General features: G+C 45.9%; 4 protein-coding genes across 5 annotated transcripts; 2 read left to right on the top strand and 2 right to left on the bottom strand.

Moving 5' to 3' along the window:
• Positions 1 to 96: 96 nt before the first annotated feature.
• On the bottom strand, positions 97 to 4340 carry LOC120894618 (VPS35 endosomal protein sorting factor-like). The gene is made up of 8 exons (XM_040297328.1): positions 4131 to 4340; positions 3963 to 4053; positions 2346 to 3884; positions 2136 to 2279; positions 1890 to 2065; positions 1323 to 1818; positions 815 to 1249; positions 97 to 368 (listed from the first exon to the last, which is right to left on the bottom strand). Exons 1-8 carry the CDS (start codon positions 4142 to 4144, stop codon positions 264 to 266), a joined length of 3000 nt encoding a protein of 999 aa, XP_040153262.1. The 5' UTR covers positions 4145 to 4340; the 3' UTR covers positions 97 to 263.
• Positions 4341 to 4442: 102 nt separating this feature from the next.
• Positions 4443 to 5990, bottom strand: LOC120894620 (p21-activated protein kinase-interacting protein 1-like). Its single transcript, XM_040297331.1, has 2 exons — positions 5750 to 5990; positions 4443 to 5683 (listed from the first exon to the last, which is right to left on the bottom strand). The coding sequence occupies exons 1-2, from the start codon at positions 5822 to 5824 to the stop codon at positions 4490 to 4492; spliced, it is 1269 nt and encodes a 422-aa protein (XP_040153265.1). The 5' UTR covers positions 5825 to 5990; the 3' UTR covers positions 4443 to 4489.
• A 309-nt stretch (positions 5991 to 6299) lies between these two features.
• On the top strand, positions 6300 to 12535 carry LOC120894619 (protein transport protein SEC31). 2 transcript variants are annotated; one of them, XM_040297330.1, is made up of 4 exons: positions 6300 to 6582; positions 9451 to 10798; positions 11064 to 11306; positions 11375 to 12535. In XM_040297330.1, the coding sequence occupies exons 1-4, from the start codon at positions 6575 to 6577 to the stop codon at positions 11528 to 11530; spliced, it is 1755 nt and encodes a 584-aa protein (XP_040153264.1). In that variant the 5' UTR covers positions 6300 to 6574; the 3' UTR covers positions 11531 to 12535. The 2 variants fall into 2 exon arrangements, with proteins under 2 accessions (XP_040153264.1, XP_040153263.1); XM_040297329.1 differs by lacking the exon at positions 6300 to 6582 and adding an exon at positions 8545 to 9329.
• A 104-nt stretch (positions 12536 to 12639) lies between these two features.
• LOC120894625 lies at positions 12640 to 13366 on the top strand. Its single transcript, XM_040297336.1, has 2 exons — positions 12640 to 12956; positions 13024 to 13366. Exons 1-2 carry the CDS (start codon positions 12911 to 12913, stop codon positions 13296 to 13298), a joined length of 321 nt encoding a protein of 106 aa, XP_040153270.1. The 5' UTR covers positions 12640 to 12910; the 3' UTR covers positions 13299 to 13366.
• The last annotated feature ends 24 nt before the right edge of the window (positions 13367 to 13390 follow it).

The raw sequence follows: 13390 nt of genomic DNA, 5'->3' as shown, positions 1-13390 counted from the left end.
TTTTCATTTGTAATGATCACCACCACCCATCTCAATCCCCTTTGCATTTCTTCTTCCCCCAACGTCTCCGGGGATGCTTTCCGAAAGAGCGCTCTGTTGAAATATTTAAAATGATTTGCTTTTATTTATATAATATAATACGTCGATTATACAATAGTTTCGCGAAACAGTTCACTGCAGCGTGGGAATGAGTATAAATGTATGTAGTGTGTTATTGCGTGCTTCGAAACGTGCGAGAAGAGCCTCCCATTGAGATTTGAGCTTTACTTCCGAGATTTCATTCTCTCCAACAGCATCCAGAGGCATTGCCGCTGCGATTCCAGCTGAGTGACCTGTGCCAGATGCTCAGTGTACTGTATAACAGTTTGCTGAAACGAATGTGAAAGAGATCATGAATTAATTTCATTTGACTTATAGTCATTCATATTCCATCAAGCCCCATCATGCAAATGCATTGTCCCATTGTAATCTGCCAAGCTTCTTTTTTTTTTGTTCCACAATTGGTCATTAATGCGTCTATAAATAATGGATGATTAAAAAAAAATAACGCCAGAAAAAGATAAGTAATATTTGGACTGAACGACGCACTTAGTCGACCTTTGATCAAGCTCAATCAAAGGATGGCATTGCAATTTAATGCGTAATACAGTTTAATCAGCGGCACAATGATGGTGTGTGTACCGTGTGATTGCGAAATTGTGCCTTATCTCAAAGCAACGCAAAGACGCTAAGACAGGAAACAAATAAATGCTCATAAAAAATGGCAGAGATTGTTCCCAAAACCAAGAATAATGTTGATCAAGGTTACACTTACCAATTGCTTCGCTTCTATAGCGGTTCGGTTCTTCACGGCCAGGTTCCACAAATGAACCGTCAGAGTAAACATCTTGTCTACCGAGAGATCGGCGCCGGTAATGATCTTGAGCAACAGATCCAGCGCCAGCTGCGATTGTGCTCGCAGGGCATTCGATTCCAGCAGCACTTTCAGATGCTGCAGAAGTTTGTCGCACACTGTGCAGCAGAGCTCGTTTACTTCGGCGATAAATTTAGGATCGGACCCGTACAGCTCGTCGTTTGAAATTACATTCACGATATGGTACGGGTACACCTCCTGTGCCGCAACAGACAGAAAGTCTAGCACATGCAAATAGATGCTGGAAAGAATGTCCGACGTCGGTTCGAACGGATACTTCGGCACTACTTCCAGCAACAGGCGCAACAAGTACAGCACACCTTGGGTGGGATTATCCTGAAATTGTCGAAATGGCGAATGAGTGGATAGGGTTCACACCCGGACGTGCAATGCCGTATTTGCTACCTACCGGTACGATGACGAGCGTGGACAGTAAATTGACGATGAACGTTTTTATGAAGCCTTCCGTGGAATGCACCTTGCCGTCATTTTCCACCGTCCGTGGGACTTCGGGAATTAGATTGATTGCGGCTTCAAAGCACGAATCGGCATGCTGCAGGCAGACGTTCAACAACGCCACCTGCCCGGACTGCAGGTACAGCTCCATGCGCGTTCGAACATCGATAATGGACGGGATTGTAATGAAGCAGTAGGCTGCACACGCCTTCACGAAGGCGGCCGTTTTCTGCGTATGCTGGCCCTTGACGATCCGTCGCGTGCTGGTAGCTAACCGGTTGACCGAGTGTATGAGAGTGGATAGTGCCGTGTCGAGATTCGACAGAACCGAGCGTGCCTCGACGTAGAAAGCAAGCTGCTGTTCAAAGTCGCGTCCAAAATCTACCTTTCGAATGAAGTGGCATATAAGCCCGCTAATTTGGCGGCGTTCGTCCTCTCCGGTGAGTGCGCTAGGAAAAGGAACGAACAATGATGACGGTAAAGAAGCGAACCGAAATGCAGTTACACTATCGCTGCTTACTTGACAGAGTCATTCAAAACTCGGCTGATGTACATGAGCGCATTGGTGACTACCGGATCGTTGATGATCGCATTATCACAGGCAGTGGCATTCCGGTAGCTGGTGAGAATGTTCTTGCACACCTCCAGTTTGATAGATTCCTTTTGAAAAAGGTCCAACAGTGGAAGGAAATTGTCCTGTTTGAAGAAACGGCGATGCAAGTTATCAATCTTTCGCTAGGGTTCCTAAAGTGGTGTCCTTACTTACCAGCGCCAGTATGCCGTGCACGTCTTGAGCGTTCGAAACAATCTTGTCCGTGATGACTTGCAGCTCGTGATAGTGCTGCTCGTAGATGCGTTTAGGTGCCATCTGTTGAAGCACGCTTCCCAGGAAGATGTCAACCTCCTTTAGCTGTGAATAATGTGTTCGGTGTCTTTAGCTGCTATTAAAATCAAGTACTTTTGCTCGCGCACTTACCCCAAAGTGTTGACTGGTGTACTGTGCCCACATTTCTGCACACTGCATAAACTCCTCCACATTCCCCAGCGAGGTGATTGCTTTCATGGCGCTCGACAGCACACTCAGCCGTTGCTCTGCAGGTGGTGGCGTGTGGCTCAGAATGCTTCCGAGCAGTCGAAAGAGCTGCCCACGCGATAGTCCTTCCACCGAGATGGTGGACAGAATCTGGACGAAATGTGTGGCCCGGGAAGCGATGAAATCCGAGCGGAAGGACTGCATCATGGACTGTAGCAGCAGGGCGGGATTTTTCTTCTCCTTGCAGCGTTGCAAAATGTCGTCCAGCTGATTGTCGGTCGTCAGAATGGCCACCCCTTGCAGGATCCAATCCAGTGCCGGCAGGTACAGCGAGGCGTAACCGTTCAATGTGATACGGTGGCGTGCTATTTCCGACCGGATGCCACCGTTAAAGATGGTATGGTAGATCATTAGGATGTCGTCGAGGTTTTCGCTTATGTATGTACGATCGAGCGTGAGACTCATGCCTACCCGGCACAAGTAGCATCGGGCGTAGATGGCCACCAGAGGATCGCCGATACCGCGGATCATCTTCGTGAGCCTTCGCAGTGCCAGCCCAAACTCGTCCTGCGCCAGAAAGCTGTAACAGCGCAGTATCGCTATCTCTACGTACAGCCGTGGAAGCAGCTCTCGAATTGAAGCGATCTTGTAGAACCAGTTCTGGCACGTTTCCTTCGCCGATTCGGGTACCATGTCGGGGGTAAAGTTTTCCGGCAGGGAAGTCATTTCACGCGTGCCCGGATGCACGTAGTCGGCCTTCGTACGCAGCCGGTCGTACACGAGTCGACCGAAGATGTCGAGAATGTCGGTGATGAGGACAAACTTCGACGGGTAAAACTGGATGACGGACGTGTCGGACAGCAGCTTCGAGCATTGGATTGCAATTTTGAGCGCTTTCACACGTTGATCCTGATTCCATGCTTGCACCAACTCGTGATTCAGCTGTTCGATCTTAACGACGTACTCCTGCTGCGATAGGTCAAGCATCTGTCGCACGGAACCTTCGTCAAAGTCATCCAGCTGCTCCAATCGATATTTGACCTTCTCCGACATTGTCGTCTGCGGTTTGATGGTTTCCCCACCGGTGAGGAAGCTGGTCACGATCGACAGCTTCTCCGAGGTGGTGTATTTGTTCAGAATGGCTCCACGACGGGCGGCCCATGGTTCGATCAGATCCAGCTCCAGCAGATTAGTTGGCTCCTTCGATTTGCTAAGCGAGCTTCGAGATCCCAGCGCGGTTGACTTTGCAACTGGCAGAGCACCTTCCATCTCAGCAGCCATTCGCGACAGCGGATCTTTGCCCAGCGACGTCACCTGCTGCTTTGCGAACTGACTCAATGGGTCCGATCCATCGAAGGCAATGCTTAGCGGATCGAGCGACAGTGTTGCGGCGGACATAGCAGCTGTATTACTACTGCCGAGTGAAATCCCATTCGCAGCCACTGGAACCTTGCCGCTGCGAGTGCCGCGACTTTCCAGAACCTACGACAACGAAAGACGATTAGCGAACTTAAAGAAAAAGCACAAATTCAGTTTCGTGTGGGTTTGCTAAATCCGTACCGTTATCGTTGACTGTTTCAGCGGATGGTCTAGAACTTTGAACTGATCAAGATAACGGCGACACTCATCTTGCTGGCGCTGGACACACACCCTGGAAATGCAGAAGCCCCAGAAATGTTACGTTGTTGCACAATTGCAAAGGCAGTTTTTATTTCGACGCTGCCTTACCACTCTGCAGACATAATTGTAGCCTGATAAAATGGAGTGTTAGAAAGTTTAATTCCACAATTTGGCAAAATAATAATGCGGTTCTTTCGGTTTTGTTGTTGCAGCCCCTGGTAGGGTTGTTTTCTTTTGGCAGCTGAGGGTTGTCAAAGTAAGAGCTTGTCAGGGCGAGAAACGATTCAACGGGAACGTCAGATATTAACAATTAAAAAAAATCGTTTTAATTACGTTTGATGAGTTTTTCTTTATTTTTTGTGTGCTCAAATTGTACAATTCATCTGTATCAAACATGATGTGAGCTTACTACAATAAAGGTTTATTGAATGAAAAGTTTTTTTTTTATTTCAAAGTTCTCATATTTCTCACGTTTTAAGCTTTTTCTTTTTCTTTGCTTCTACCAGATTATCGGCCTTGCTGGGCTCTATAACATCGTCCGCTGGTTCCTCAATGAATCCGCTCGATTTGACGCGCCTGTCTGCTGGTTTAATATCCTTCTTTAAAGCAGCCCGCTTTCGCTTATTTAACGATCGATCCTTCAACCGGTTGGCCGAAGCTATCTGAACAGGATCTTCCGTTTCTACGCTCACATATGCCATTTCTTTAACTACCTTCGATGCGATACTGCGTGCCGGCATCTGTGCTTTATTCTTTGATGCTGCAGTGTTCAACGTGCTTTCCGCCGTCTCCTGTACGCTGTCTTGCCGCAGCGGCTTACCAGTGTTTATTAGTGCTAAGCATATCGGACGGCAGCCAATCTGTTGAGTGCAAATTTGAATGAAATCGACCCCATCCAGATGCCATAGCGACACGTCGCCCGCGCTAGAAGCGGTCGCAATGTAATTCCCCAGACAGGAAATTGCCTTCAATCGTGAATCGTAGATCTGCAGCTTTTCTTGCTGCTCCTCTTCGTGGATGTTGGCAATTACTAGAGCTCCATTCTCCAAACCAACCGCAATTTCTTCAGCCGATAACCAACACATGGCGGTAGGTTTCGAGTCATACTCCAGCAACCTAACGGAACGCGTTGTCTCGATACTGATGATATCAACCACCCGGTTACCGAGGAGTGCGAAATGCTCTCCATCCGGAGACCACTGTACGTCGGCAAGCACTCGTCCATACTTGCTATTTTTGTTCAACGCAGTCGTGAACAGAGCACGACCCGTTATTAGATCCCATGTTTTTAGCGTCATATCGCTGCCCAATGAAAGTGCCATCTTACCATGAGGGTGAATGGAGATACTTTGTACAGCAGTTTTGTGGGCGCTTTTCCACGTCTTATCGACGGCCAATTTGGACATATTGATCGCCGTCATACTACCATCGTTGCTACCGGAGAAAAGGTGGCTCCCATCATCCGAGAAAACAAGTGCGTTTATCGTCCCATCGTGATGCAGGAACTCCGTCACCTTCGTTCCCTCTCGCATGTCCAACAGGCAGATTCGATCATCAGCTCCGCCAGTAGCTACATATCTGCCGTGGGAAGCTACCGATCGCACAGACGAGGTGTGCAGATGAGCAGCAAACGATTCCTTAAGGTATAGCTTCTCCGGGTCCTACAATCGTAGATTTTCTCGATGAGATAAACGTGTCAGGGCAACACTTCCTTCGTCGATACTTACCGTTCGTAAGGGCTCCGCACGGTAACATACGATAAACTCTTCGTACGTTCCCACCAAAATCTCCAAACCAGCCATAACCCAAATGCCCTAAGCTTTGAAAACAATATAATGAATAACTGACAGTGAGAGTAGGATAAATTGCTTTGGACGAACAAATATTTTAAGTTTAACTGTAGCGTAAACAGAAAAACGTGCGTTTTACATTTATTTTGTGGTTCTTCTTGTTTTTCTTCCGATATGTTTACAACTGCCAAACAGATTTTGACATGTCTTGAATTTACACAACCGGGCTCGATTCTCAATTGAAGGGACATACGCAACTTCTAAGTTTTTAGCGAAAATAATGTTTTTAAACATATATTTTGGAAGAGCAATACAGTAATTATCCACTAAATTTGAATATTTTGGCCGAGTAAATAAACGTAGCTTAGTTTTCGATTACATTTCTGCTTATAACAAACTTGTTTTCTACACAAAAAAGCGATAATCGCAGTTTTGTCAAACTCGGACGTCAGTTTTTTTTTAATGCACCAACCTCCCGTTTCTATACCCCTTCAGGTGATTCATTGTTCTCGTAAAAAATGGTTGGCTGCATAGGGTAGAAATTCGCGAAATTTCTGTTTCTCTTTGCCTTTCCGCGGATGAAAGCTTGAGCAGTTTGTTTGAAAGCTTTGTTCTCGATCAAGTGATGCTGCTTCGCTTGTTTATTATTGTGAGAAACATTCGCGGTTCAAACAATTGAGTTCTTGCTTTCCCGTGCGTATGACTATTATATTACGCTGCAGTCTATTGTGTTTTGTTTGATCGTGTGCTGGAATTCTTCTCATGAGTAGGTAAGTTTGGTCAGTTTATCGTGCTAGCCATTATGCTTAGTATTAATTAGATGAAAATGCCAGTGAAACTCCAGTGAGATTATGCGAGAAAGGGCACAGCACTGAAAATGGATTATCGTGAAACAACCGATAGTACGATTTCATCACTTGTCCCCTAGCGACGACATTGTAGTGTCATTGTAGTTGTGCACGACTGCGCCTATGAAAGTAACGCGAGTCGCTCTGCGTGGACGCAGGAGATACAATAAGGAAGTGAAACGAACTCGGACTGATCGAAGCCTTCCTTCAAGGTTGCCGACATAAGCAGCAGCCCAGCTTTATCCAAGTGCAGCAAACGTTGCTGTTAATGCAAAAAACTATCAGTGCTACTTGCAGGATCTTTTGCAGTGCATTTCATCCCTAATTGTAAGCTGGTTCTACGGAAATGCATTGTAATTGGTGCATTATCTAACGGCTCATTTACAAAAGGAAATACATTGGAATTATAGCAGTATATGCGACTGATGATAAGTATCTGATTGGAGGTAACTTTGCGATATAATAACCACTAAAACAGATTTAGCAACAGTACGATAATGGAAAGATAAATGATAATGCATCAAAGCAATATATTGGATACACTGGGCAATGAAATGGTCCCCTATTAAATAATTCGTTGAAAAACAGCGAATGATCTGTGATGATCTGCATACGATTGCCAATTTGCAGTGTTATCGGACGGAAGTAAAAAAAAATGACTGCGATTGATACCATTTGAGACTTACAAAGAATATATCAAAAATATCGCCCCATTGATGATCCGGACAATTCGAATGTACAAGGCACTAACAATTAGGAGAGTTTGCACCTGTACGTAAAAAACTTGGGGTAATATGTGAAAAAAACATCGCAGGTATTCGTTAATAACCGTTAGCGCAACAGCGTACCGCGATGTATCTAATTGGCTGAGAACTCGGTATTGGGTTCAATTGATAAGTTTTCGGATTAAATCGCCTACGAGGAGCAGATGCACGGAAACAATCTCCATCATATTGAGTGGCTTGTGAAATTTGCCGATTAGTGTGCTTATCATAGCTACTATATGCATTTCCTTTATGATTAGCAATGTAGTAGGGTAAGTAGGCGGTTAACTGTCGTCATTCGTCGGTGGTTATCGTTCCAGCAAGTAGTGAGAGTGTTCAGCGGATGTAAAAAAAATCCCGCCATAAACAACAACTGCCCCTTTCTTTCTTATCGCATGTAGTTTGTGGCGCCACAAGTAGTGTTAGGGTCGCAGTAGGGTGTGGTATCTTGTATCTGTTTTGATGGACGGAACATGAATCCGGAGCTATGAACAAGCTTGGGGGGGGGGATGCCTTACAAACCCATGAACCGTTGTTCGTCGTATGTAGTTATGCAGTGATCATATAGTTGTTTTAAGTGCAAGGACCGATGCATTAATTGTGAATGGAAAAGAGGGCAAAACTAGGTTCAATTTAGTCTGTTAGGCTTCAACATTCTGTTAACAAACGATCAACTTGGCCGTACTTTCTTATACACGCGCGTAAACCTTTAACAGGAGCAATACTAGCAAAACTTGTTTCGGGCATGCAATGAACATGTTACAGCATATGGAGCGAAAGAAAAAAATCCTATTCCATCTGTGTCCTCGCTCGAGGTCTTTGACAGAGTGGTAATAGCGAGAATACCCGAGAGGAACGTGTTTACTCACAGAAGCTGCACATGGCTTCACGTAACACTACTGTAGCGGTGGTTGACAGCATTTACATATATGTAGCACAGCAACCTAGGTCTTCACCACGACAACGATAAACGTTATTCGATGTGTACGGTGGTCGCTCAGAAAATTGGGTGAAGCACCATCGTGCGGTTCATATGACACGTTGATAAATATTGTATGACACGAATCCACTTATTTGATTTTTAATAACTTTGTCGGTCTCTTTACTGACATGATTGTGTGCAGCAAAGTGTGCACAAACCCGGCATATCTTTGGTAGAGCTGCAAACCATGGTTTGCGGCATTACATTCGCACGCGTTTTTGCTGCCTCAAATTCAAGGCCATTTTCTAATCGCTATAGGAAACGTAGTAAAACAGAAGTACCTCTTCTAACACTGTCCCCCCAGCTGTGGAGATGTCGGGACGCAGCCGGGAGTAAACAAAACAGAAAAGAGTATCGTGTCTGAACTTTGATCCGTTGAAGGAAGCAACGGAAGAGATTTCACGCTGTGTTTTTCAGGTGGTGATTGAACTCGTGCCTGGCTCAACCATCATGTCTCGTCACCGCCGTTTTTCGCCTGTTGGTTGTTGTTGTGTGCACGATTTGAGATTTTTATTTACCACTCGTTTTTTTTCTCGCTGCTGGGCGGCAGTTGCTTCTATAATTATAAATATATTTGTTTTTCCGTCACCATGTATCGTTCTGGCCAATACCTACCACCAGCTATATAAAATGAGAAAGTACATCCTATGAAAATCAGCATTTCCACCTCATATCGGATTGCGCATTGCCAGAGTAAAGACGTTCATTCGTGATTAAAATTTCGCATCGCATAAGATTGTTTTCTCGTTAACGGCGGTTCCTTTAAAAGTGTTGAAAGAGTGTTACAATTGTCTATAATACTTATTTAAACATAGGATATACGTTAAACGCAACTAGTGAAAATAGAACAAAATGTGTGATATTCTTGCGGCCATATCTTATAGCTACGGGTATCACGAACGGCCCAGAAAACGGGTAAAAATGTATGTACATTAAACATTACGGAAATATTGATCGGCTTTTACCGTCTTGCATCGCTTTATTTTCCATGCAGTGTGTGTGTTTATACACGTTCTAAATCCAATTTGCCTTTTACAATTTCAGAAATATGACTATTCCATCAAGACCTGCACCGCCACCTCCGCAGCGCAATACGTCTGCGGCATTGCGATACACACCTACGACCGATTGGGACTTTTGTGCTTTTGGAACCAGCACCAACGCTGGAGCAAGCGGCACAGCATCAACAGGGCAAACTAGCGTTGGAAGCGGAGATTATTTTCAGCCACAACATCAGCAGAATGTCAAAGCTAAAAAGCCACCGCCACCGAGGCCACCACCACCGAAACTTCCGACCTCAGTCCCAACTGCGCCGCTGAAGAAACCGGGTCAACCACAATCGATAAATATCCTGTCTAGTTTGTTCGGCCATAAGCGACCATCGAACGGCGCTGCTGCTCCAAACAAACCGACCGGCAGTGCTGTACCGCATCAAAAACACGGCTTTAGTTCCGGGTCTGTAAAGTTGCTCCCGCCGCCACCATCGGCAAACATGGCGAAACATGGAGGAAAAGGGTCCAATTATGCCGGCGGTAATGAAAATGTGCAACACATTGGCTCCAACTATGGATCACTTTTGCCACCGCCGAACGTCGGTAGCGGGAGCGGAGCAAGTGCAGAAATGCAACTGATTAGCTTTGATTCTCCACCCAGTTCGCCGACATTCACTCAAAAATCCTGCAGCGATTGCATTAGCGTGGATAGTTTCAGTTCGGACTCAAACTATTCCTCGCCCAATAATGGCAGCATGTCGCAGGCTGAGAGCGGGTTCGAGGATGATTTCGTCGCGTGCGGCAACAGTAATCGGCCACGAGCGAGCTCCAGTGTTCCGTGGGGTGATCTGGATCCGTTTGAGGGAGGCAGTACCGCAGGAACAAGTTCGGGGCGTGCCAAAACTGCACCTCCGCCCGTTATTTACGGCACGATTCCACTAGCATCGTCGTCATCAACGGCCCAGATTCGTACACCACTGATAAACAGCAAGCTGCAGAAGTCCGATTTCGTAGATCCGTTGTGCAACGGCCAGAGCGTCTTACCGCGACACCCAACCATGTCGATGCCGACCATAATTAAACCTCCAACTAGCAGCAATACCTCGGACAGCCAGAAATCCACTCCGTCGCATTCGGTTATGCCACGCCATGTCGCCGCCTCGGGTTCGTCGAAACAAATGGCACCGATACCTCCAGCAGGCGGTCAGGACCCTTATGCCGGAATGGAGGCCGATAGCTCTTCCGATGTCCTGGGTGCTTTCGATTCCCTTCCATCTCAACCAATGCCTAGTATACCGCCTCCACCGCCGCCGCCTGCGACCGAGGCATACGCCGAAGATCCGTACGGAATCGCGCTGTACGACTTCCAGGGCGAAGCGGATGAAGATTTAAGTTTTAAGGTAAACAACATACTTTCTTTACACACGTACACACACACAACAATTCGTGGCAGTACATAGTGTCGTTGACACGCCGTTTCGTATAGATTGGCAAACGGCAGGTGCCTGCTGTTGATACTAATAATAGAAAGTCTTTTTTTATTGGTGCGCCACACCGAAACTACGTCTTACATATGTGATGAGCTGAATGTACGTGGGTTGTGCAGAAAGTCTAACATTTGCTTTGTGTTTTGTTGATTTTCTTTCTTTCGTTTCGCACGCTCAGGCAAACGAGAAGATTTATCTACTGAAGCGTCTGACCGAGGAATGGTATATGGGTCGCGATAAACGTGGCCTTGAGGGAATGTTTCCCGTAAACTACGTCGAGGTGAAGGTTCCGCTTGTAGACGAACAGAGCAATGAATCGGTTACTCGGCTGATCCCTGCATCAAGCGACAATGGTGGCGGCGTGAAAGTGCGGGCCCTGTTTAATTTCAAAGCGGAAGCACCAGAAGATCTTACTATAATGGTATGTTTTGCGATCGCTCATCAACGTGTTGTTTTGTTTTTAAAATGTTTATTGTTTTGTTATTTCAGGAGAATGATGTAGTGGCGGTGCTGTATCAAATAACACCGGAATGGCTGTACGGCGAGATCAATGGACGAAGGGGCCAATTTCCGGCCAATTATATCGAGTTTGTGCCACCCAACCTACCACAGATGCAAGCTGTACCTGGCAGCAGCAGCAGCTAAGCTTCAGCAGTCAGACACAACCTGAAGTATCGAATCTCGAGTATTTACATATCCTAGAGGCTTGCCTTAACGCCGTAACATGCACAGGTGAATACTACTGGATAATACACACAAGTGCATCACAACCACGCAGACCCATCCCCAGGACTGGCTCTAGCGTGGTCCGTTTCGAATGAATGAAGCTGTGATTGTTTTTTACCGCTCCTGCTTGTCTATGTGGCTTCTTGTAACGGGGAAAGAGGAGAGCATCATGGGCAAACTGTTTTAGCTGTGGCTTTATGGAGGCGTATAAATCCATCCCAGAAATGGTGATAATTAGATAAACAAGCAAGTCACACGGCGTCACCACTACAAACGATCGAGCGTGTGTACGGAGCATATGGTTTCACCGAACGATTGGCCATATGTGCTTGAAAAAGGCTCTAGCAGTATACACATCGTCTGTATCTATTTTAAGAGAGACAGTCAAGAGAAACCCCGCGGCTAATGTGACGTTTAGCTCAATCGCGTCCATGAAGATGAGACATTCTGGCGTCGTGTAGCGCGCATGATAGTTAGTGCGAAGGATATTGGCCAAAGAATGAAAGGAAGAACTGCACCGCGATATCGGTGGGAGGTATATAAAACCAGATGGTCCATTTTTTAGGTAGTAATTGTAATATAGTAGTACAGAAGCGAAAACACGAGGGTGTGTGGGCTCTATACACAGTGTAACAGATCTGAATTTCAATAGAAAAGGAAAAACAGGATAGCAGAACGATAGGCTCAACATTTCGCTTGATATGGGGATGGATGTGGTCGCTTTTGGATGAGATCCACCCGTTTATAAACGGGAAGCTTGCTGACCAGGATACTAGCGTAGCGTAACGTAAGGCATGTTTGTACACTTCGCACATTTGTGAGCGCTGCTAGGCGGCGCGGAAAACTGTTTTTTCTCTTTCGGTGTGTCGTGCATTTGAGCGAGACGACAATACACTAATAAAGACACATTCTTTTCCATATAAACATTGTTGTACCATCTTGTCTCGTTGAATTGAACTTTGAACTAGAAATGACAGAACGTTCCACCCTTCTCAAATATGCCAGCACAGCCTCCAACAGCTTCGTGGCACCGTAGATGCACGAAGAGCATGCGATGTAAGGACTTTTGGTCTCGGCGTTTCAGATTCCGCGCAGTTGAGAGCTAGAATGCAATTGTCAAAGTTAGGTGATAGAAGAAGGGCGGCAGAAAATCGATAATTTGACTGTTTTGCAATTTCGCAGCATCCAGCCCCGACCGGAACGGCATTGCTTAATTTTATCGTTTGCATCCAGTACGAAAGCTAGCAGCTAGAACCAATATCGGTAACGGCGATAGCAATTGCAGGATATTAATCTAAAATGTCGAGCCCAAAATCAAACAACTCCAAAGGCAGCATACGTGATGGTAACTTGGCTCGGATGAAAATGGGGTACAATTTTTGTTAAGGAAAAAAGTGTCCCTTTCTTTGCAGAGGATCTCTCCTCGGAATCGGTTGAAGTGCTTCGCGAACGGCTGAACACGATGAAAAGGCTCATAGCGGAACGGCAGAACAGCACAAGTGGGTCGTCGGAGCTGTGGAATCCCCATACGCGAGCCTCCAGCTGCAGCGGCATCATCGATGGAAACTTTTTGAGTGTCGCATTCGGAGGAGCCCTGATAGTGATTCTTTCCGTGTCCGTTTATGCGTTTTATAATTTGTACCACGCGGTGCTCAAGAAGTTTCCTTCCCAACATACTGAACTGTAAACGCTACACATTGGTCGTAATGTTTCAATTACTGCATTAATACATATACATTTTTGTCTCAATATCAATTTTGTATGGATTTGTTTTTTTTT

Source organism: Anopheles arabiensis, chromosome 2, assembly GCF_016920715.1.
Source record: "Anopheles arabiensis isolate DONGOLA chromosome 2, AaraD3, whole genome shotgun sequence".
Lineage (NCBI taxonomy): Eukaryota > Metazoa > Arthropoda > Insecta > Diptera > Culicidae > Anopheles > Anopheles arabiensis.
The sequence above is the reverse complement of the archived record's forward strand: the minus strand, read 5'-3'. Positions and strand labels throughout refer to the sequence as shown.

Bases quoted from the DNA above. Each gene is read 5' to 3' on its own strand.
- LOC120894618 (XM_040297328.1), bottom strand. The intron at 3,885-3,962 runs GTACGGATTTAG...TCGTTGTCGTAG, and splicing joins TGAAACAGTCAACGATAACG to GTTCTGGAAAGTCGCGGCAC. The intron at 2,280-2,345 runs GTAAGTGCGCGA...CATTATTCACAG, and splicing joins ACACCAGTCAACACTTTGGG to CTAAAGGAGGTTGACATCTT.
- LOC120894620 (XM_040297331.1), bottom strand. From the start codon at position 5,824: ATGGCTGGTTTGGAGATTTTGGTGGGAACGTACGAAGAGTTTATCGTA. The intron at 5,684-5,749 runs GTAAGTATCGAC...CTACGATTGTAG, and splicing joins GTGCGGAGCCCTTACGAACG to GACCCGGAGAAGCTATACCT.
- LOC120894619 (XM_040297329.1), top strand. From the start codon at position 9,259: ATGTGTGATATTCTTGCGGCCATATCTTATAGCTACGGGTATCACGAA. The intron at 9,330-9,450 runs GTATGTACATTA...TTACAATTTCAG, and splicing joins CCCAGAAAACGGGTAAAAAT to AAATATGACTATTCCATCAA. The intron at 10,799-11,063 runs GTAAACAACATA...TCGCACGCTCAG, and splicing joins ATGAAGATTTAAGTTTTAAG to GCAAACGAGAAGATTTATCT.
- LOC120894625 (XM_040297336.1), top strand. From the start codon at position 12,911: ATGTCGAGCCCAAAATCAAACAACTCCAAAGGCAGCATACGTGATG. The intron at 12,957-13,023 runs GTAACTTGGCTC...CTTTCTTTGCAG, and splicing joins CAAAGGCAGCATACGTGATG to AGGATCTCTCCTCGGAATCG.